Below are 25195 nucleotides of genomic sequence, written 5' to 3'. Positions count from 1 at the left end.
TCTGCCTTCTGTTCGTATGTCTAAATGACATTAAAGGTTGGATGGATAAAAAAATTCTCAAGTTGAATGAGAAAAAGACAAGTTATTCTGTTTTGCCCCTCACAACAACTAAAATTCCAGTGCTTACCTAGGTCCTCTTCCAACAAATATTCATCCCAATGTCAAAAACCTGGGGGTTATCTTTGATCCTGATCTAAAGCTGACAAAAAAATAAATTATGTAGTCAGTGCCGGCATTTTACAGCTTAAGGGAATTCGTAAGCTCAAAACTTTTCTAGTTTCAATGATTTGGAGACTGGTATTCATCATTCATCGCTACTAGGCTTGATTACTACAGCGCTTTATGTTCCAGAATTATTCACTTCTTATTTTTATTTCACTGTCCTGTGAAATAAAGTACCAACTCTGTATTGTGTATATTAGATCTTTTCTTATAATAATTCGATTTTAAAAAAATTATTCAAAATTTTACTCTATTTAGGTTTATACATAACTGGTCTATATTATGTTATGTTATTTTGTAGCTTTAATAAGGATTAACTATTTAATTTATAATTTATGCAGTGCAGACTGCATATAACTTTGATAACTTTATTAAATTTCTGTATATTTCCTAACTGTTAAGACAGGAAGGGCACGAGTAAATATGACATTTATTATGGGTTTATGTTAGCATTGTTTTAAGTTCACTTAAATTAAAAACTGTTATATTTTTGAAGCCTAATAAATGTGAGAAAAAAAAGAAAAAAACTGTAGCTGTATTAATATCAGTAATACTGGCCTTCATTCATAAAAAGATGCCATTAAACAAGTATTTAAAATATACTGTCTTGATGTTGTTTCTACATTAATTTGATTAACTGTGAAATTACTACATTATAAAATATATTAAAAACGTACAAAAACATTTCTTTTTATTGCGATTAACTGGATTAATCACAGAAAAAATGTGTGATTAATCTAGTTAAAGTTTTTAATCGATTGACAGCACTAGTAATTATATATTTAAGTACTGAGTAATATTAATTAGCAACATGTTATTATAGGGTTAGGGTAGGATTAGGGTTTGGTTGAGTGTAAGTTGCATGTTATTATGCATAGTTTATTGTTATTACTTTGTTGAGTACATGTAACATGTAACAAGGACACTGTAAAATAGTGTATTACCCTTGTTTTTAAAGTGCTATATACTGTAAATAAAATTTGACACTGAAGACAGCAGACAGCCTAATCTGTTTACACAGAGTACCTGTTATCTTATAGCCGCTGGCAGCCAACTGCCCCGCCATGTATTCACCATCAGAGCTGTTGTGAGAGCAGCCCCACGTCCTCACCCAGATCTTCTGTGTGCCAGGAATCACACTGTAAATAAGGCAAATGATTAAAGGTTTATCATCTATGAATACTTGCTGTCCAGGGTTGTTTGGATGTTATATTTTGATACACATGGATTAAAAAAAAAAAAAAAAAAAAAAAAAAAAAGTAGGAAAATCTGAATCTATACTGTAAAGCAGTCATCTTCAAGATCGTTTAATAGTGATTACATTGTTGTAGATCTGATATGGCCCACACTGTCAAACATTTATTTCCAAGCTTTATCCACTAGATAGCAATATTTAATCAGTGTAACTGTAACTATCACAAAATGATAGGTTTCATTCAGATATTTATTTTATGTAATGATGCACCAATCATGATTTTTCATGGCCGATTCAGATTTATTTTTTTACAAGCGCATTGGCTGAATCAGATACCGGTTGCCTATTTTTTTTCTTTATGCAAATGTATTTGTTGTTTATTGGGGCAGTATTGGGGCAGTATAGGGGCAGTATAGGGGCAGTCATATGGCCTAATGGTTAGAGAGTCAGACTGGTAACCCGAAGGTTGTGGGTTCAATTCTCAATACTGAATGAGGTGCCCTTGAGCAAGGCGCCTAACCCACAAATCACTCACTGGGCACCGCAGCAAAAATGGCTGCCCACTGCTCCGGGTGTGTGTCTCCACAGTTTGCAGTGTGTGTGTGCATGTTCACTAATCACTACTGTGTGTGCACTAACTTGGAAGGGTTAAATGCAGAAGACAAATTCTGAGTATGGGTTACCATACTTGGCCTTCACGTCACTTTCACTATAACAAGCATTTGAAATTAGAGGCAACCACTGAATTCAATCATGATCCAAACGAGCAGGGACGGACTGACAATCTGTGCGTTCTGGAAAAGTCCAGAATGCCGTCCAAAAAAAAAAAAAAAAAAAAGTCTAATAAAGCAATATGAACAGCCAACAGCAGGGGCACTAATACGATCACTTATATATGCTACAGTACGTGTAAAAAAACATGCAACAACTGAGGAAGAAGAGTCAGCCTATAGCCACTGACAGAAAGTTAGTTTTATAAGGCTGTAGGCCTACTTTTAAATTTGCTTACGTTATATTTGAATAGTTAAGTTATCGTATAGCAGTGGACTCCATTACGTGGTGCCTGTGAGTTGCCCGCTAAACACATTCTATAAATAGCCCCAACTTGCCGTTGGGGTTCCAGACTTCGAATGGTATCATTTTGCGACCTTTTCAACTAAACGTTTCAATTTTAACTTTTGCCTCTACAAAATTACCCAACTCTCCTTGATTATACGCTGTCATTTGCGTTGCGTATGAGAAACAAATGACAAACGCTCAAAAAGCGGAACAAAACTTGTTTGATCTGAGCAGCGCGGAGCAGCGATCACAGAAAAAACAGCGATCGCGGACAAAACAGCTGTGCGGGCTGATCTCGATCACGCGAACATTAGCCTATTACACAGAGCTGCGCGATCCACTGAGCATTTCAATTCAGCGCAGAATTCTCTATCTCTATTATAAACCCACAGATTACTATGTGATTTAAGATTGTAAAAGCCAGATGAAACAGCGCTGATATTCTCAACATATTGACGCTAAAAAAACAGGCGAAACATTGTTCCGAGAACAAACCAGCTAGAAGACATTTCACACCACAACTTATGAATTAACTTTAGTAAAACAATTTTTTTTTTTTTTTTGCAGAAATGTGCCTGTATTCATAAAATGCTGTTATATTAATATAGTCATGTGTAAATGTAGGCTATTAAATGTAATGCAGTAGGCTAATGTTTTGTTTAGAAGTTATGGCAGTTTATTTATTTATTTATTTTTTAATTTATATTTATTCTAAATGTTTGGACTACTGTTTTTGATAACACATACAATAGGTTTATTGAAAATCAACAAAAAAAAAATCAATAAATATTTTCATATTTTTTCAGGAATTGTTTTATTTTTAAACGCTTCTAAATCTGAACCAGAATATCAAGATATTTTATTATTTTGCATATGATGGTGAAAAGTAAAAAAGCTTCACCATGTTATATGTGTAATAAATATTGGAGTATAACAAATAAAAATCTCTTCTAGATTATTTTATCCCTTGAGGTAGCCTTCGCACACAAACAGGTTGGAGACACCTGGTATATAGTAACTATATGTTTTACAATTACAAGTTTGTGTAATTTGGGGTTTCTGCAGTGACATTTCATTACTTGTATTTTATGGCATTGTACATTTTTTTGTTTTTATTTGAAGGCTGAGGCTTCATTAAGAAACACAACCCCAATTATCATCATTGGTTTGAGATGTTACTTGCTGTGAATATCTTGTCTGATATTCTACAGTATTGTGGCATATAGTATCAGGACATCCTGACTAGTGTCTGTTGCACATGGCTAGAGGCGAATGGCCGGGCCTATTTGGGAGAAAGTCCAGGGCTGTTTTTTAGCCCAAGTCCGTCCCTGCAAACAAGGAAGCTACACGCATGAGCAGTTGTTTTTGATTCGTATTATTTCAACAATTAAATAATGTTGCTGATGCGCCTTTGGTTCTCTTCTTTGCGTCCGTCTTCGGCATGTCCCATCTCTGGCCTGTATTAACATCCTGTTTACAGACTTCGCAATATTTCCATACAAATGGTATTTTGGGAAATGAGTGTAATACAGTTTGTGTGCAAGTCCGGAATAGAAATCAGCCAAAATAAAACTAAAAACCGGTTTCGATTTATGGCCAGTTGACTGGTGCACCTCTATTTTTATGTTCGTTTCTGTTGTAACTTCATCTTCACAGGAGCCTACTGTTGCTATAGCGACAAATGCAACTTTAATGCCAATCTGACTGACAGATAAACTGCATTCTTACTTCAATATCCCCTTTTACACAGCAATTATTGCAAATTAATGTAAAATTACCAGAACGACTTTTCTGGTACACAAATGGGCTGTTCACACATGATCTCTTAAAGGCCAATTCACACTACTATGACAGTTTTTATTGTATGTTATGGTGTAGCTGAATGTTTACATACAGACACAATATTTGCATAAAAATAAACAGATGGAAAGTCAGCAAATAAGATGTGCAACACAACTTCATCACAACAGCACCTGAGCGCACCAATAGGTCTGTGAAATCTAAACAATACCTTTCATACAGGGTTAGTTTAAAGAGAGGACCAAAGTGTAATGTGACTGCATGTTACAGTTGTGTTTCTGACCTGTCTGTCAGAAGCTCCTCTCCTGCAGGCTGTTGCTTGAGCTTGCGTGCGCGAGGCACAATGCTTCTCCTGGCAAATTGGCGCTCATGGGGAGTAGGGTCATAGGAGGTCACCATATCCTCGATATCATCAACAAGAGAGTCACAAGCAGACGGCATGATCTAATGAAAACAAATGCACTAGATGAAATACCGCAATTCTGTAAAAATAGCATACACAGTCGATTAGCCTAGGGGTGGAACAAAATATCGACAGAGCAACATATTGTCCTTCATGCAAAAGGAGAAGCGATATGCTGGCGCCAAATATTTATATTTTAATTAATAAAATAAGGTGCTCTAAATGGATTTGCCAGCTCCCAGCATCGCTACTTCATGGCTCCTTGAGGTGGTGCTCAACACATGAATGAGGGAAACATGAAACATGAACATAAGTTAACAAGCCTAAGAAAAAGAGGCTTTTAACGGGATGGCGGACAGCAGTGCGAGTAAAATAGATGCCCCAGCCATGTTTAAGTCCAAAGCTGGACCCACTTCAGCTTTTATACCATTGATGGGACAAACAATTGACAATGAGCATGTGATATAAAAGAACTGCCAGGTAAATGTAAAATGCACAGGTATTACCACAAACATGCAAAGCCACTTGCAATGCCATTACCCTGATCTCATTAAAAAGGTTTAATTTACTTAAAATGTTCAATTTAATTTACAAACTGAAAAACTTGAATAAAAAGAGAAAACCTGCACTTAACCTTTTAACAGGCATTTTGTTTTCATAGTGAACATCTTTCTTGTAATAGTTTATATGAGCAGTTTCAATCAGGGTTTCGTTCCCATCACAGTGTTGAAACTCCTCTTGTAAAAATGTCTAATGATCTATTTCTAGCTGCTGATTCTGGTCTTTTATCAATACTTATACTTCTTGATCTTAGTGCAGCATTTTATACCATTTCACATTCTATACTCTTAAGAAGACTGGAATTTATTGGAATTAATGGTATGGCTCTAAGCTGGTTTCGTTCCTATCTCACAGACCGCATTCAATTTGTAGCCAAGTCAAATATTTCTTCTGTGGTAATAGATAATTGCCCTGTTCCTCTATCTAATCAGGTTAAAAGTTTGGGTGTCATTCTTGACAGAACTCCGTCTTTTGAAACTCATATTAACAATGTTACCCGTTCTGAATTCTTTCATATTAGGAATATAAATCGTCTGCATCCAGTCCTTTCACTCAAGAGCACTGCTATGCTTGTGCATGCCCTTGTAACATCGCAAATCGACTATTGTAATGCTTTGTTTTATAGGCTTCCTTCCAAATCTCTTCATAAATTAAAGTTTGTACAAAATGACACAGCTCAAGTTATTACCAAAACTTCCATTTCTGAATACATTTCTCCTGTTTCACAAAATGTGCATTGGCTCCCAGTTAAAGTCTGTGTAAATGTAAAAAATTGTACTTTTAACCTAGAATATCAAAATCGACTGCTGCCGGTAGATCCTTTTCCTTTTTAGCACCAAAACTTTGGAACAATCTTCCTAACATTGACCGGGAAGCAGACACACTCTGTCAGTTCAAATCTAGACAAAAAACACATCTCTTTGACCTAGCATACACATAACACATTATAGACTTCTATGTTAATTCAATGTTAGGCTGCATAGATTAGGTCAGCCGGAACCAGGAACACTCCCTGTAAATCCTGATGTACTCGTTACATCATAAGAAGGATGCTGTCTACGCTAATATTAGTCTCTCTGTTTATCCGAGGTTTACCGCAGTCTGCCGGATCCAGATCTGATGAAAGACCTGCGCCTGGACACAATGACAACGCAGTCCTGGGGTCTCATTTATAAAACTGTGCGTAGGATCCTTACTAAAAGTGTACGTGCACCCGAAAGCCAAAAATGGCGTACGCCAAAAACTATTCAGACTTATAAAACCGTTCGTACGCCAGAATCTGCGCAGAATTTACTTTATAAATCCCAGTCAGCGGAAGATTGTGCGCACATGCGTCTCCTCCCCGATGTAACCATATATGGAGCTTATGGTGCGTTCCAGGCAACCTGTAACCAGTGTTTTTCCAATCTTATACCCGTGAAAGTGCACTGGAACGGCAGTCAAACCCGTGACTTCCCACCCGTGAACTCGTACTAGATCGATGCACTCCCAGTTACGAGCTCTGACGTCACATAGCCCGCGAAACCATACAAAACAACAATGGCAGCCCCTACGGGTGCAGTGTTTCTGCAGGCGGTACACGGTGAGAATACACTTTAGGACAATATAACGTTGCAGTCAAATTAATAATAATATAATAATAATAATAATAATATATTAAAAATCGCCAAAGCGATAGTAATTCTTTTTTTAAAAAATCTATACGTAGCTGCTGTTGTGGGTTTCTAAATAATTTCTGCATTTCCTCAATATTATATAACTTTTTAGAGGACTAACAGGCTAGAGTAGTAAATTCATAAGATTCCATCATAGAATTTTGACATAGAGAGGGGGGGATAATATCGCGAGCAGGCGGGGGCGCCGTGAGCGCTGAGCAGGCAGGTACAGTACGAGTCGAAAAAGATGGATAAAGCAAAAAAGCTGTCGGGACTAAAAATAAAAAAAGAGAGGGAAAAGGAGATGGCATGTCAATTGATGTGCCAGCAGCTAAATAAGTGGATGGTCAAAGGCAACAGGTTAGGATTTAAAGTGTGACGTCCACGCATGTAGGCTAGGAGATTCCCGGTGGGCCGACGTGCTTTTTAAAAAACCCTGAGGTCGACAATCGCGCCGGCGCGATAGGCTCGCTTTTTTTCAGTTCAGTTCAAAAGAAATTAATTTTGCTTTGTTGACTTTGATATTACAAGCAAGTTTCATACATCAATCGATTCTGTTAAATGTGTATTATTTTTGTGTATACTCACAATAAAAACAAAGTGTTGTGCTTTTTGCCAAATAAAGAAAAATAAACGTGATGCGAGTTCTGCCTTCTCTCTGTCAGTTAAATCCATTCTGAAACGCGTCCGAAAATGAACTAACTCAGCGAATACACAGTCAAACAGGCATACAGACACACAGGCATGAAGCTTGAATTCTCTTCTTTTAAATGAGGTAATTTATATAAAAAACAAATATTCTCATCTTGTGAAATCTGTATTAAAAGAGAGCGATTCCAGTCGAGCTCATTAGAGCTAATTCAAATGTAATGTGAACCCGCCCACGGAGAGCGCGTGCTATTCAAACGCAAATTACTGAGGCAAACCTGTGAATGCCCCCCATATCAGCTCGAGAAAACACAAGTTTAATCATATCATTGAAGCCTACGTGTTTACACCATCTGGCAGCGCTGTGAGGAATAATAAGAATGGAGAATCTACCTCAGAGTTCGGGTATTGCGAGGAGCGAGGGTCCGACTGAGTGAGGAAAACTGTAGTAAGTTTTTTTTTTCTTCTCAAGTTAATCGCGTTTCCGTGTGAATGAATGAACGGCAGCCGCAGAGATGCGCGCTGTTTATCACAGCTCGCAAAAAGACAGTTTAAATTTAAATCGCCTTTCTGTGTGTGTGAATGAATGATGATGTTTTAGCAAAATGTATTGCTATACTGAGATGAGTAAAAATCAACTGAAATATGTTGAAATAAAATGTTTTTGTATAAGCAACGTATTAAACTGCAAATTAACATTTATATTTCTTATAATAAAAATGAAAGACCTATGTTACAGACAAATGAAAGACAACATTTCGTTGATTAGTTTTGGATAGATTATACATTTTTACTGTAAAATATCTGCCACCTCAAATAAGCTTTTGTTTGCCAATTTTTGCTCATATGTTAAATATAGTATGTTTTGTCAAAAATAAAGTAATCAAATAATCAATCAAATCCTTAACTTTGAAATATGTATGATAAAATGTATACTTTAGTTTTTACAAAGAAAGATTACACTTGAATTGTTGTAATTGTAACCTTTTTAATTAAAAAAAAAAAGATATTTACAAGGTAGGTGTAAACAAACTATTAAAAGGTAAATATAAGCCTTTTCTTTAAATAATTTTTATTGTGTTTTATTAGTGACAAATTTGGGGAGAGGATAAATATTCCAAAACTGAAAATACAGTATGAAAATTAACTGCACAATTACTAGACATGTTTTCCTTGGATATTATAGGCCAATTTGCAAGCATAATTTGTGGAAAAATAAAAAAGAATTGAGATGCTTCCAACTGTTGCTCTTGCATTCTTGTGGCTCAGTGACTCACCTGAATGAAAGGGTCATTAAGTATGTGGGCCCCATTGTCTCCTCAGGTGTGAACCACTAAATATGCATGATCGTTGACGCCCACTCGAATATTGCTTTTCCAAACAGAAAGTGCTTTGCAAAATTCAAATCAATGTATTGTGTTATGTGAATGATTAGGCAGGGTGATTTTCACATCATTTTGAAGAAAAAACACTAGGCGATGACATCCATTAGACAAAAGTCTTATTGGCACATATTTAGTATGTGTTTTGTGGTCTTATTTCAGAAACTTTAGTTTTTTGTTTTTTCAATAACCACGCATAAACCTTATTCTCTCAAAAATGCAGACATGTACATTCTTGTTGCTCACATATTATGGTAGCCCTGTTTGTGCTATATAGTGTAGCTAAAACAATTTTTTTGCCATTAATATGTTTAAAAGCAACTGAAAAAAGCACAGATGTCAGGGCATGTCTGAACATCTCAAGGACCCCAAAAACACCTTAGACCCCAGAGGGTTAACAAATCCATGAGTCTGTTGTAAGGAACCTTACATTTTTCATGACGACAAAATGTTAGATTGTGTTGATTTGTGCAATTCTTATAACCACTAGTGATGGTGTCTGTATGCTGTTAATATCTGTATCCTTTCATTTGAAGAAAAAAAAAGCCAAGGCTATACATAGTTCCCACAGGCCAATTAATGTCACGTGACCTCCCCGGAGACATGCTTTGATGGCATAAGCTGCTGTGTTTACAAAGTTTCACAAGCAAATTTCGAATATTTCTTTGTTTATAATGTTACGAAAAATCATGAAGAGACAAAGTGACAGAGACTATAAAGAGACTATTAACACAAGACAGAGAGAGGTACAATGCGAAAATTTCAGTCATAAATGGTGTGGATCCGTATGCGCTAACGCTGTCTGTCTGTCTGTCTGTCTGTCTGTCTGTCTGTCTGTCTGTCTGTCTGTCTGTCTGTCTGTCTGTCTGTCTGTCTGTCTGTCTGTCTGTCTGTCTGTCTGTCTGTCTGTCTGTCTGTCTGTCTGTGGTGAGAGAGTGAGGCCCCGTCCACACTACTGCGTTTTCGTTTAGAAACAGAGAATTAAAACGAATACGATCTCCGTCCACACCAGCGTTTTAGCTGCGTATTAGAATTGATCTCCGTCCACATTAAAACGACTGAAAACGCGGATCACGTGACCATTCACCAACACTGGTCATGTGCGTGCCGGTGTAAACCACGCGCTGGTTCTTCCCGGGTTAACCCAAAACCGACGCTCCATGTAGGGTCGATACTGCCACTGCACACGGGAATTGTCAAGTCAAGTGTATTTGTATAGCGCTTTTCACAATACAGATTGTATCAAAGCAGCTTCACGGTATTAAATTAAAATAATACAACAAGGTTTGTTTCTAATGGAATTTATTGATTGATAAAAATTAAAATTAAATATCCCCAAAATATCCCCAACTGAGCAAGACAAAGGTAACAGTGGCAAGGAACCGAAAAACTCCATCAGGTGACCTAATGGAGGAAAAAAAACCTTGGGAGAACCCAGGCTCAGTCGGGGGCCAGTTCTCCTCTGGCGTTTATGAACTAGACACCGGATTTAACTAAGATAAAAAATATTATATGAATGCCTGGCTGAAGAGATGCGTCTTTAATCTAGTTTTAAACTGGGAGAGCGAGTCTGAGCAACGAACAGTATAAGGAAGGCTATTCCAGAGTTTGAGCTAAATTTGAAAATGCTCTCCCTCCTTTGGTGGATCTGGATATCCTAGGTATGACCATAGCCTCGAATTTAGTGATCTTAAAGAGCGCGATGGATTATAGGGCGATAGAAGATCCGTTAAATAGACTGGAGCTAAGCCATTTAGGGCTTGATAAGTCAGTAGCAATACCTTGTAGTTAATACGGGACTTTATAGGTAACCAATGTAATGATATTAAAATCGGTGTTATATGATCATATTTTATTGATCTAGTAAGAACTCTAGCGGCTGCATTTTTGACTAACTGTAGCTTGTTTATTGAGGATGCAGGACAACCAGCTAATAAAGCATTACAGTAATCTAGTCTCGAGGTCATGAATGCATGAACTAACTTTTCTGCATCAGAAACTGATAGCATATTACGTAGCTTAGCAATGTTTCTAAGGTGGAAGAAGGCTGTTTTTGTAACATATGAAATATGATTTTCAAAAGACAGGTTGCAATCTAGTATAACACCCAGGTCTTTTACGGTAGAGGATAAAGTAACAGGGCATCCTACTATGTTAAAATTGTATTGTGAGAGGTTTTGTGGGCGGTTTTTTGAACCGATGATTAGTACCTCTGTCTTGTCTGGATTTAATAAAAGAAAATTGCACGTCATCCAATCTTTTATATCTTTAACACACTCTGTCAATTTGGATAATTTAGCGTTTTCATCTGGCCGTGATGAAATATAGATTTGAGTGTCATCAGCATAACAATGGAAACTAATTCCATGTTTCCTTATAATATTTCCAAGTGGCAGCATATATATTGAGAATAACAGAGGGCCTAACACAGATCCCTGCGGCACTCCATAGTTTACTGGAGTTATGATCGATTTTTCTCCATTTAAATAGACAAAATGGTAGCGGTCAGATAAGTATGATCTGAACCAGTTTAATGCTTGTCCTTGAACACCGGTATGATTTTGTAGTCGATCTAAGAGTATTGTGTGATCTATAGTATCGAACGCAGCAATAAGATCAAGTAAAACTGGTATTGAGATACAGCCTTGGTCAGAAGCTAATAGTAAATCATTTGTGATTTTAACGAGCGCAGTTTCAGTGCTATGATGCGGTCTGAATCCAGACTGAAACTTTTCATAGATGTCATTTTCTTGCAAGAAAGAGCCCAGTTGGGCGGATACAACTTTTTCTAGTATTTTAGACATAAAAGGAAGATTTGAAATAGGTCTATAATTTGCTAGATTATGTGGTTCTAATTGAAGTTTCTTAATGAGAGTTTTATAACTGCCAATTTAAATGTTCTTGGAACATGACCTAAAGATAAAGATGAGTTGATAATATTGAGGAGAGGCTCTTTCACTATAGGTAACACTTCTTTCAGTAGTTTAGTTGGTATAGGATCTAATAAACATGTTGTTTTAGAGGAAATGATAAGTTTATTTAACTCTTTTTGTTCTATAGTTGTAAAGCACTGTAATTGTTCTTGCGGGGCGATAATTGAGGCTGAATTATAAGGTGCGATTGAAGATTGAACGTTTACAATTGTGGTTCTGATGCTTTCTATTTTCTCAGTGAAGAAGTTCATGAAATCATTACTACTAAACTGTAACGGGATATTTTGTTCAGGTGACATCTGTTTATTTGTTAGTCTAGCCACGGTGTTAAATAAAAACCTTGGATTGTTTTGGTTATTTTCTATTAGTTTGCGGAGATGCTCAGCCCTGGCCGCTTTTAGGGCCTTTTTATAACGTGACATACTGTCTTTCCACGCGATTCTAAAGACCTCTAAATTAGTTTGTTTCCATTTACGCTCTAAATTACGGGTTTCTCTCTTTAGAACAAGCGTAGTGTTGTACCATGGTGCTTTAATTTTCTCTCTGACCTTTTTTAATTTAACGGGTGCAACAATATCCAATGTTCTGGAGAGAATGGTGCTCATAGTGCTAGTTAGTTCTTCTAGTTCATCTGTTTGTTTGGGTTCAGGCAGCAGCAGAGACAGATCGGATAAACAATTTGAGAAATTATCTATGGTAGATGGGAGGATTGTTCTGCCTGGTCGATAACGCGGCGCAGCATGACATATTACAGCAGTACGTAATATGCAAGTTACCATGTAATGGTCAGTAACATCACTTTGCGGTATAATATCTATATCGGTTGGATCGGTTCCATATGATATAATTAAATCGCGTGTATGATTAAGACGATGAGTGGGACCAGTGACATTTTGCTTGACCCCAAAGGAGTTTAATAAATCTGTAAATGCAGTCCCTAACGCATCATTTGAATTATCTACATGTATGTTAAAATCTCCAACAATTAATGCTTTATCGACGTTGACCAATAGATCTGAGAGAAAATCTGCAAACTCTTTTAGGAAATCAGCGTAAGGCCCTGGCGGTCTATATACGGTAGCCAAAGCTAAAGATAATAGGGATTTTTTTCTTACATCTGAGAGCGTAACATTTAATACAAGTACTTCAAACGAATTAAACTTGTGACCTGTTTTCTGGGTAACATTAAGAATATCTCTATAGATTGTTGCAACACCACCACCACGACCCATCAGACGGGGCACATGCTTATAACAGTATCCTGATGGTGTAGACTCATTAAGACCGAAATAATAATTTGGTTTAAGCCAGGTTTCAGTAAGGCAAAGTACATCGATGCTATTATCTGTGACTATTTCATTTACAATAACTGCCTTAGGTGTGAGTGATCTAATGTTTAGAAGACCTAGCTTTAAATATTGTTTTTGTTCACTAATAGCGAGATTTTCTGTTTCAATAACAATTAGATTTTTCCTAGATCCTGCAGTAGATTTATTTGATCTCACTAAACGAGGAATAGACAGTTTCTATGCAATGTTCTACACTAGTATTTATATCAATTAAGTTGGTGCAGCAGAGACTATAATTTGGACTTTTCGTTACTAGTCAAACGGTATTTAACGACTTTGAGATGTTATCAGACAGAAGATCTGCTCCGATTCTACTTGGGTGTAAGCCATCAGCGCGGAAGAGCCTAGGACGCTCCCAAAACAGATTCCAATTATTTACAAAGAGCAGTTTCTGCTCATTACACCATGACATTAACCATTCATTTAGCGCGAATAATCTATTGAACTTTACATGCCCTTGTCGGTACGTGGGAAGCGGTCCAGACACAATGATAGTTTTTTCAGGCGATGTGCTGCGTACCGTCTCGATCAGGCTCCTGAAGTCTTTCTTCAGAACCTCCGTCTGCCGCAGCCTGATGTCGTTCACTCCCGCGTGCAACACGACGGCTCCGACACGCTCGTTACCGTTCAAAATCTCGGGTACCCGCGCAGCGATATCGAAAACACGAGCACCAGGAAAGCAGTGAGTACGCACCTTACTTTTACCTAACGTAGCGTGTACGTGCCGAACGATGGAATCGCCGATGATCACAGCATCGCGTTCTGTTTCGCGAAGAGGGGAGAAACGTTTCTGGGTGGAGATCTCGAAAACCGGGAAGGGCGGAGAGATTCTTGTTCTGATCCTGGCACGGAGTAGACGAGGTCGGAGTCAGCGGGTTAGTAATGTCAATCACTGATTTGTGTGCATCGGCGCGTGATGTTTCAAGAGCTAAACGCCGGTCCCTCAGCTCGGCTTGTCTCACTAAAAGGTCGTGGATCTGTTTCTCAACAGCTTCCAGCTCAGACTGCAGTGCGTGTAGCTCAAATGTGTCCTCACCTGCACCAAAAGGTAGACTACTTACATCTGATATATTCGCCATTTTAACAGATGGACAGTAAGTTAGCAACGACGCTACCAGTGATGCTATCAATATTAATACTAATTTATGACTGAAGTCTTGGATATAATACGCCTTTTTAGTGGTACCGGTGTAGAATAGACGCACGATAGGCGAAAAAATGTTTGTTTGTAAGTGAGTGTAGAGAAGACGCGTTCAGCCGTGATCCCCAGGAGTAACCTATAAGAGTATCCAATGTTGGATCACTAATAGGCTTGAGACGCGTCTGCTCAACAGTCCGCGTTGTAACTATGAGGTGAGGAAAAGTAGAAAATTTTCGTTGTGAGTTCAAAGAGAAAATCAAGAATTATAAATCAAATCGATGGAGCTCCAAAGACAACAGCGCGTTCGGACGCGACGCATGCGCATTCGTCAACAGGAAGTTCGACAGAAAAAGGATCCTGATAGACATTTTTCACAGATCTGTCACAGATCGCTCGAATAATAGCTTGCCTCCGGCGCATGTAGGTAGGGCTGGGCGATAAAACGATAACGATAATTATCGCGATATAATTTTTCTCGATAAAACGATATCAAGAGTTCGATAAATGTTCGATAATGTTTATGCGCCAAAAGCGGAACGAAACTCATTTGAACCGCGCGCCACACGGACCATTTATCCGCTCGGCTCAAAGTCCAAACGGCAGCGCGAACGCGAGTGCGAGCTCACTAGAGCAGATGCGTTTACTCTGATCGGTCTCGGTCACGAAATCCAGTGAGAAGCGCTTGAATTCAACGAAGAACACAAATGTCTCAGTGATTTAAACCAGTTTAAAGGCAGATGAAACAGCGCTGACAAACAGGAGAAACACTGCGCAACGATACTGTCAGAAGGCTTTTCCGTCTACAAATTCCCATCATTTACTGTAATGTTTGCCTAGTAATATTAACTGCACCATGAAATGTGGGATACACATATTGAATTGTATTATATTATTAATGTAGACGATGTATTAAAGGACTGGTGGAATATAATTACAGTATTTAATAATGTATTTAGGCTACTGTTTTTCATACAAATTCCATAGAAACCATAAAGTTACATTTTGCCATGAGTGAGGTTATCATGATCTAAATGCATGATACTGGATGACCAATGGTTAAGTTTAATAAAACTCAAACAGTCAGAATATTACATTTTACCAAATAAAAATTAGCACATGCAGAAACTAAGAAATTAATTTTCCAATAAAGATATTTATTTTGTTAAGGAAAAATGACAAATGTTGAATGTTCTACCTCAGATTTGTGAAATGTTCACCTGTTTGGCAAGTGTTTGTCATGATATGTTCTGACAATAAAAGTAGTTTAAAACCACAATTAACGCTCTGGTTTCTACAACTTTCACTTAGGACCAAAAATCTGCCTTTAAACTTGAAAGAAATAAAGATTTGACTTTTATCGTGATAATTATCGATATCGACCGATATAAAAAAAATTATCGTGATATTTTTTTTTGGCCATATCGCCCAGCCCTACATGTAGGCAGTTATAGCCTTGTAAAATGCAGAATTTACTTGGACAACAGCTGCTAGCAAAGATATACGCCATGACTGATGACACCCAATCACAGAGCCGAGCGTGAGCCTCTACTACGTCATCGTTTCTAAAGTCCTCCGTTTTGACCCGTCTACACTAAAACGCCCTCCAGAGATTCAAAAAGAAAAACAGGTCGGCAGCGTTTCTAAACTTCTCCATTTTGGGTCTCCGTTTTTGCCGTTTTAGTGTGGACAGGAGGTGCAAACGTAGCAAAAGGTCTCCGTTTTTAAACGAAAACGCAGTAGTGTGGACGGAGCCTCAGTGAGAGAGAGGCGCGGGCGCGATCGAACAGTGGAAACAATGTTGTTTTTGTATGTTTTTAATACCTTGTCATTTGGTTCATACAGGACATTATTCAAACTGCAAAGTGTTAACTTATATTTGTGAACACTCGCAATTAAACACAACATTGTGCACCTGACACAAAGTGCTCCGAGCATATTCTTGCGTGTTTTGAGGGAGTTTCTTTCCTGTTTATCCTCGCCAGCCATAACCTCTGTCGTTGTTCTGACAAAAGCTTAGTTTTCTCACATTCGTGAAGTCTATGACGGGTATACTGTAAAATCCAAATTTAACTGAACCTCCGGCACGATTTGAACATCCATTGACCCAGCAGGAGATGACCATTTTCACTTTTTATCACAAAATTAACTCGTTTCAGCTTCTTCTTCTAATGTTCTGCCCACAACATGCCCACAGAAATGGCGCCGGGTCGGCAAATGCCCGTATGTTGTGATGTCATGTAGGAACAATGTATAGACTAAACACGTCATAGCCGGAGGGCGGGGGGTCCAAGATGGCTGCCTAATCAGACGTGTTTGTACGAGCTCCTGCACCATATGTGCTTAGATAGTGCAAAAAGGACCTTTAATTAATTGTATACTGCCTGTATGCAATTTTGTTGCTTCTTTGATTTGAAGATTAGCTCTATATAGTGTCGCCATGGGGCGTAAACGTGGTCATTTGAGCAACTCTTCGGCTGATGCTAAGAAGGCTAGCGATAATGCTAATGCATTAGGCATGTGCCGGTATCAAATTTTCATGCTGCGATTAATTGATTGAGCTTTTGTCACGGTATTCGGTATTATCACGGTATTTTAATTGCTATAGGCCTAATTATTAAAGGTTAAAAATGAACAAATTAAATTAAATATCATTTGGTTTTCATTATAATAAATTATGACACAAGTAAAAATATAATACAAATGTAATATAATAATAATAATAATAATTCATTACATTTATATAGCGCTTTTCTCGACACTCAAAGCGCTTTACATAGAAGGGGGGAATCTCCTCAACCACCACCAATGTGCAGCATCCACCTGGATGATGCGACGGCAGCCATATTGCGCCAGAACGCCCACCACACACCAGCTTACTGGTGGAGAGGAGACAGTGATGAAGCCAATCAGTATATATGGGGAGGATTAGGAGGCCATGATGGACAGAGGCCACTGGGCAAATTTGGCCAGGATGCCGGGGTTACACCCCTACTCTTTCGAAAGACATCCTGGGATTTTTAATGACCACAGAGAGTCAGGACCTCGGTTTAACGTCTCATCCGAAGGACGGTGCTCTTTGACAGTATAGTGTCCCCGTCACTACACTGGGGCATTAGGACCCACACAGACCACAGGGTGAGCACCCCCTGCTGGCCTCACTAACACCTCTTCCAGCAGCAACCTGTTTTTTTCTCAGGAGGTCTCCCATCCAGGTACTAACCAGGCTCAGCCCTGCTTAGCTTCAGTGGGCAACCAGTCTTGGGCTACAGGGTGATATGGCTGCTGGCTATATAATATAGTGCGCATATTTAGCAAAATACTCCTCTCTATAGATATCTTTTCTAGTCAACTACGTGTTGGTCATTAAATGGCTTTCCTGAGGTAAATGTAACGTTCTGTGACATAATTGTTCACCTGCAGTTTTATTGACCTCTTTCCGTGGTTGAAAAACACTGATTGATCGATATTATGTGTAAGGCATAAATACCTTTCGGTAAGTTGTACTGTATCTTTAAATAAAAAGTAACAGATGATCGTTTTACTTGAACTGAGGCGCTACAGCGATCGGTCACGTCACATTTACAAGCGCCAAAACGGTATTTATTGTCTGAATTTCGTAATAAAATGGACAGAACATGAGAGCTGAGAATTTTCAAAAGTAACCTGCTCTGTCTAGTCTGTCGATGTCAGTGTCCTCTTTGCTCCGCGATTTTTCTCTGAGTGAGAAAATGAATGTGTGGCGCGAGAGCGTGTGAAAAGTGTCGATTGCGTGAGTCTCACACTGAATGCGTAGAGTTGACAGCCCTGCTTTTAGAAGGGGGATAAATCGTCGGCAGCATTCCTCCTTCCGCCGTGCTTCTTCTCCATGTGAGGATTGTTTACATTAGACTAGAGTGCACACTGCGCCGCATGCACACAGGGCTTCATGTGGGGATTGTTTACATCAGAGTGCGCACGTGTTTCGAGCAGCATATACAGTGTTTGTTTAAGCGGTTGATGGAAAATAAGCTAATGTGCGTACTATAATTATAAATTCTGATCTATTATTTTTCACGGTATTTTAAAGTGCCCGCGATAACAATATCGTGCATATCCATTACCGCGATTTATCGCATTACCAAATACCGGCACATGTCTATAATGCATGCTCACCAGCCAGTAGCGGCCATGATTACGCTGTTTGTGCAAGCGAGGAAAATGCGTTCTGTTTAGTTGAAGAGGAGTTCCCTGCATTGCCTATCACACCGAGTAAATCACCGGTCATAAAGAAGAGAGCAAGTGACGACACTCGAGCTGATATCTCGTCGCAGCTATTTGGCATAATACAGCTGATCAACAGTCGCTCAGATGGAATAGAAAAAGATCTCGGACATGTCAGCTGAATTAAAGGCCGTTGTTGAGAAGGTTAATACTCTTGAGCGGCAAATGGATGGTGTTGAACGACCTGTGGCTCAGTTGCAGCGGAGGATGGATGATATGGATACATATTTGAGAAGACGTAATTTGAGGATATCCGGGATTCCTGAATCTGCGCGCGAAGATATTAAGCTTGAGGTTGTCAAAATCTGCCAAAATGTTCTTCCTAGTGCAAAGGACAAACTCTCAGATATTATTGACGTGGTCCATCGTCTCGGGAAGATGCAACAAGGTGGCGCGGATCGGCCCAGGGTGACCATTATGCAGTTCTCCGTTCGCTCTTACAGAGACGCTATCTGGAAGGCCGGGAAGAAATCTTCCTTTCTGAAAGAGAACGGTTTGCGCTTTATGGAGGATTTTTCAGCCGGAGATCGTGAAAGGAGAAGGAAGCTGTGGCTGGAGGTCCAAAAAGCACATGCGGAGGGGAAGATGGCATACTTCGTTGGAGGCAGAGCTTTCATTCAAGGGCAGGGTGAAATCATCCCATCTACTTAAAGTGCTTTCATCTTAATAACAGGCGTCACCTGTTTAGACTAGTGTTGTCAAAAATATAGATATTTAGATAAATATCGATACTGAAATATCTGAACGGTACCAATACTAATGTCCCGAAGTATCGATACTCCCATACTAGCCGAGCTGTCACCTTAACTTCTCTCCAAAGGCGCGTTGACTAACACCACACGTGACTGCACTCGTCTCATTCGCTCTGGTTAAATAGCAAAAGTGAAGTGAATGGAAAGATGGCGAGTGCGGCGCCCTTGCGACCGACTTTGGTTGATAAAGAACACCGCGAGCTGGCGTGTCGGAGAATAGCACGGACACGCGTTAAAAACACACCGCAAGCGGGCATGTCGGAGAATAGCGTGGACGCGTTAAAAACACACCGCAAGCGGGCATGTCGGAGAATAGCGTGGACGCGTTAAAAACACACCGCGAGCGGGCATGTCGGAGAATAGCGCGGACACGCGCTTCACACTGCGAGCGGGCTGCGGGCACCCAAAAGATTGTTTGGCTATCAATATCCCATCACTCTTTTTTAAATTCTGAAAACAGACTTAACGAACAAGCTCCAGGGGGACATGTACATTTAGCAACATGTACCTGTATGCTACTCACCATCAATGGGTCACCTCTTTCTGAATTCCCCTATAACTAACTGTAACTCCTCTGTAACTTCTCATTTTAACTTTTCTGAAACATTAACCAAGATGGCCTAGTATTGTTGTTATGAGTGTGTTGTTTCGTTTTCCACTGTTATTCTTAAAGTTAATATAATCTGACTGAGGAATCTTAGAAGTAAATATATTAACTGTGGTCAAATGTAAATTAACTTGTGCCTATTTAACTTTATTCAAAAAAATATTATTTAATTCTGCAATTTGCCTAAATTTGCGATTATCATCAATTTGATTACACAGATATAATTAAACTAAACTGAGCTAGACAATGACATCTCTGAATTAGTGCTGGGCGGTTTACCGGTTCATACCGAATGCCGGTGTTTATTTTTGTTACGATATGAATTTTTAATAAACCGCAATACCGGTGTATGTCGCTTTAATCGGAACGCGGCGCTGCGCGACACAGTCTCACCCCTCATTTACAACACACGTCTGCGGCGCATTACGGCTGCGACAAGGTTTTATTCCGTCCTCCACGCGGTGCATCAAAATAGACTAGGCGCCTATATTTAGCGAAGCGGCGCGGAGAGCCGCTTCTGGGAAGCTTCGATCTGAAACACAAGCATTGACTAGAATGGGCACGAGACGTGTGGGTGAGAGTCTTTTTTCTCGCGGCGCGCGTGTTTTTATACTGTATTAACGTATCTGAAGTGAACTGACGGTCTTTAGAAAAGTTTCTTTGGTATTACGATTGAATCTTTCTTTATCTTTCCTGATAAAGCAGTGTTTATGAGCGTTGCTGCTTTGTGTACAGCCGTTACCGGGGAAACCACTGTTTCTGCCGCTCCTAAAGCGCGTCCTGCTGACACCTCTTTGTAAACAGCCTTGCAAACCTGTATTATTAATATTAGTGTGGATTTTTTCTATAATATTCACTCATGACAATAAAATAGGGCATTATAAGTAAATCTACTGCAGTATTTCCTCTCTCACTCAGTAGAAAATGTGGTTAACACCCATCATGCTTGAAAAAAAAAAAAAAACGGTAAAAACCGTGAAACCGGTATAATTTAGAAAAAAACCGTGATGTTGATTTTTGGTCAAACCGCCCAGCACTACTCTGAATTCAATAATAATAATATGCCTGAAAATTTTATGTTTAATATTATTATACATTACTGACACTCTGTCCTCCAATTTGATACTGTTAAGTGCTTTGACACAATTTCTATTGTTAAAAGCACTATATAAATAAAGATGACTTGACTTCATGTAGATCCAGTGAGCATTGTTTTTGCGTGTGATGCACGCACGTTTGTGTTTAAATCTGTTCATCAAATAATGTTAATATATTAACCAGCATTTATGACCGATAAACCATCCATTTGTTTCAGTATATTTTAATCTTTGATAACAGTAGGTAATAAAAATACAATGGCTCATATAGCTCTGGTCCAATGAAAAAATATTAACAGATAGAACTCAGGACATTTTTGTAAAATATACCTCATTATGTTCTAGACTTGCTATATTCAGCTTTAAATAAAAAAAATACCCCCTTAATATTGTGGCAGTTTTTTTCTCCGTGGTATCGAAAATGGTATCGAATATCGATATTTTTTAAGGTACTATCGTATCGAAGTTAGAAATTCTAGTATGGTGACAACACTAGTTTAGACTTTGACTGATCTGTCAGGTGCACTTTGTAGACATTGATACGGGTTTGTTTTAAACATTTAAGAAACTGCCAGTATTTTTTCATTACAGTGTTCTTTTTGTAATTTTTGATATTTAACATGGTGCTGCTTTTTTCAGCATTTCTGATTTTGTGACCTACTTTCAAAGATCTAAGTCCATAGAACGTTCGTAAAGCGTTATTCTTCTAAAATGTAATAATGTAAATCTTATTGTTGTTAATTATTATGGGTATAACTCTAGATCTGAGAATGATCAGCTATTATTTGTTTTGGAAGATAAGCTTACTTATTGGCAGTCAAAATTTCCAAATGTTTATTTAGTGATTGGTGGTGATTTTAACACTGTCCTAAATGAATCTCTTGATAGGTGGCCACCTGATCGCCAATCAAACTCAAACACAGCTTTGAAAGTATGCATAGATTAGAGCTTGTAGATATCTGGAGGGTTAAAAATACATATGACAGAGAATACACGTGGAGCAATAAAAATTCATCTAGACTTTCACGAATTGATTTTTGGTTAGTATCTAGAAATTTGGATAAAGATCATATTTCTGTTGATATTTCTACAACGCCATTAACAGATCATAAGGCTGTCTTTATTAAATTTATGTTTTCTCCTGAAGCTAGATTTATCAAGGGCTCTTCTTATTGGAAAATGAATAGTTTGTTACTTAATCATAATGAGGTTAAGTCAGAGCTGGGAAGACTTATTGTTTTTTATTGGAGCAAAGCTAAACGAGAAAATCATTTTGGTTTAAACTGGGAATTGTTAAAATATGAGATTGGGAAATACCTCAGAAAGTTTAGTGGTAATTTGGCTAAATTAAAACGTCTCGAAGAAGTTAAAATTGTTAGTGAAATCTCTTCTATTACCAAGATCTTGCCTGAAAATTTGTCCGATAGACAAAGAACTCATTTCGTTGATTTACAAATTAAGTTGTGATGATTTGTATAAATTAAGAGCAGAAGGTGCTTTTATTAGATCAAGGCAACGGTGGCTTGAGCACGGAGAATAAATGTCTTCCTATTTTTTTTAAGCTTAAGAATAATAGGGCAAAACGCAATTCTATTTGTCAATTAAATATTGGAGGGGTTGTCTCAGAAAATCTTAAAGAAATTTCTCAATTTTGCTATAAGTTTTACTCTAATTTGTATAAATCTAAATTTAATCTAGCCGATTTGGACACTTTCAGTAAACATCTTGGTAATGTTAAGACTATTAGTCATGATGATAAAATTTTATGTGATTCGCCAATTTCTATCGATGAGGTTAAGGATTCAATTTCACAGTAAAAAAATAAATAACCAGTCGTCTGGTAGTGATGGGATAACGGCTGAAGTTTATAAGTTATATTCTGAGCTGTTATCTCCGTTCCTCCTGCAAGTGTATACAGAGAGTTTAAATTGCTCTGAGCTTTCTGTTAGTATGAAGCAAGGTGTCATTTGTTTAATACCTAAACCTAAAAAGGACATTCTTCTCTTAGACAATTGGAGACCTGTTAGCCTTCTTAATAATAATTATAAATTGTTTGCTCTTATTTTCTCTAATCGTTTTAAATTGGTTTTGAACTCCATTATTGATGAAAATCGGTCAGGTTTTATGAAAAATCGTCATATCTTTAATAATATCAGACTTGTTTTTGACCTCATTGATTACTCTGAACTTATTGAGGACGATAGTTTAATTCTGTTTTTGGACTTCTTCAAAGCTTTTGACACGATTGAGCATCCTTTCATTTTTTTTTGTTTAGAGCGTTTTGGTTTCGGGCCTTTTTTTGTAACGTGATGAAAACGTTGTATGCTGGGGGAAATAACTCAGTGAAATTAGGACACGGCACTACACAGAGATTTTTTTTTAGAGAGAGGTGTTCGGCAAGGCTGTCCAGCATCTTCTTATTGTAGCTCAAGTCTTCTGTCATTTTATTAAGGAAAGTAAGCTTGAAGGAATTCATATAGCTGGTAGAAGTATTTTAATTAGTCAATTAGCAGACGATTCAGCTAGAGGTCGACCGATTAATCGGTCGTCCGATTCCACAACAATCGCCACAACAATCGTTCCACAACAACAGCCTAGTGTTGTTGTTGTGGAACACACGTTCGACGCATGCTGCGCCTAGAGTCATTCTCCAGCAGAGTGAGCAGACCTCATCCAGTGCTTAAGGAAGGAGCTAAGTTCCTTGGAGAAAACTCCTTTATATTTAATTAAAAACTTTTGATATGTTACTGCCAACTTAGAGAAAAAACATGAATAGGCGACATGACGTTCGGCTACTTTGAAATTGATAGCGTAGTTGAGGTTGCTTTAGCACAGCAGAAGGGTTGCTATCATGTCACAATAAGTAAGCGAGAATTTACAGACAGTGAATCTGAGACTTTTATTTGTTCTGTTTGTGTGTCTTATATTTGAGAGGGTTGTCACTCAATGCAGAGAAATAAGTAATAAAAAAAGAGACCAACTATATGCTAGTGAAGGACTGGCTTTGCTAGCGTCGTTGTCGCTAGGGTTGGGTAGCTACAGACAAACCCGGAGCTAATACGGCACTGGTTCCTTAACGACCGTTATTTACCGGACCGAATATCAACGCGCATTTCTGTGCTTCATTTCAGTGCTACTGTTATGTCTGTGCTTCTCTTGGATGCTCTGAAAACGGACGTTAGAATAACAGAAACATCGCTTCGCTGCACTTGACACTAGTCAGCAGTTAACTTTAGCATTCCGTTAGCTAGTAGCTGGATTAAACACGGTTAAAATGCTGGCCAAACAGTAGTGTAATGTGTGACTGTATTTCACTGTAGACTAGGGGTGGAACGGTACATGTATTCGTATTGAACCGAAACGGTACAGGCGTCACGGTTCGGTGTATAAATTTCCACGGAGAATACACGCTATAAAAATAAATAAAACTCGCGTGCAAAGTAATGCGGAACTACTGTTAGATACGCGGGTTCTTTAGGGATACCTAATCTGTAGCTCCGCTTTGGCTCCGGCTGCGATGTAAAGCAATGCTGGAAAATGGTGTGTGAGTGTGTGAGTGTGTGTGTGTGAGAGAGAGAGAGAGAGAGAGAGAGAGAGAGAGAGAGAGAGAGAGAGAGAGAGAGAGAGAGAGAGAGAGAGAGAGAGAGAGAGAGGGGCGCGGGCGCGATCAAAATCGAAAAGTCGCGTGAGTTTAAAGTCGCAAGGTGTTTACTTATATTTGTGTGCAAACGCGCGCGTGTGTGTGTGTGGGGCGCGGGCGCGATTGAACAGTGGAAACATAAAAACATACTCCGTCATTTTGTTTATCAGGACATCATTCAAACTGCAAAGTGTTTAAGTTACTGATTAAAATGTTAAGGAAAACAAATATATTAATCTGAAATGTAGCAAATTAATTTTCAATTCATTCAGGTACAATTACCAAACATATCTCAAGGTCTTTTTGTCTTTTGTACAAGTGCAGATTGGTAAAGTGTTAAATAAATGTTTTTGTTGAGAAATTTTGTCTATCTTAAGTTATTATTTGTGTTACATTTTATCTTTCAAATAGAGGTTAAAAACAAGCACATAATCGGCCAAATATCGGCCAAAATAAATCGGCAGCATTTATCGGCCATCGGCCGACCCGGA

The 25195-nt window shown here is 38.4% G+C and overlaps 1 protein-coding gene across 1 annotated transcript in view; it reads right to left on the bottom strand.

Annotated features, from left to right (window-relative positions):
* The window catches only part of cdkal1 (CDK5 regulatory subunit associated protein 1-like 1), a 445321-nt gene that overhangs the window by 398549 nt on the left and 21577 nt on the right, over positions 1 to 25195 (bottom strand). The window contains exons 2-3 of the mRNA XM_081388640.1: positions 4560 to 4720; positions 1249 to 1361 (exon numbers count right to left, since the gene is read on the bottom strand). Coding sequence (XP_081244766.1) covers positions 1249 to 1361; positions 4560 to 4717 — 271 coding nt within the window. The 5' untranslated portion in view covers positions 4718 to 4720. The remainder of the gene's footprint in view (positions 1 to 1248; positions 1362 to 4559; positions 4721 to 25195) is intronic.

Source organism: Scardinius erythrophthalmus (assembly GCF_964197995.2).
Source record: "Scardinius erythrophthalmus genome assembly, chromosome: 16".
NCBI classification, from domain to species: domain Eukaryota; kingdom Metazoa; phylum Chordata; class Actinopteri; order Cypriniformes; family Leuciscidae; genus Scardinius; species Scardinius erythrophthalmus.
Note: the sequence above shows the minus strand (reverse complement) of the source record. Positions and strands in the feature narration are given on the sequence as shown.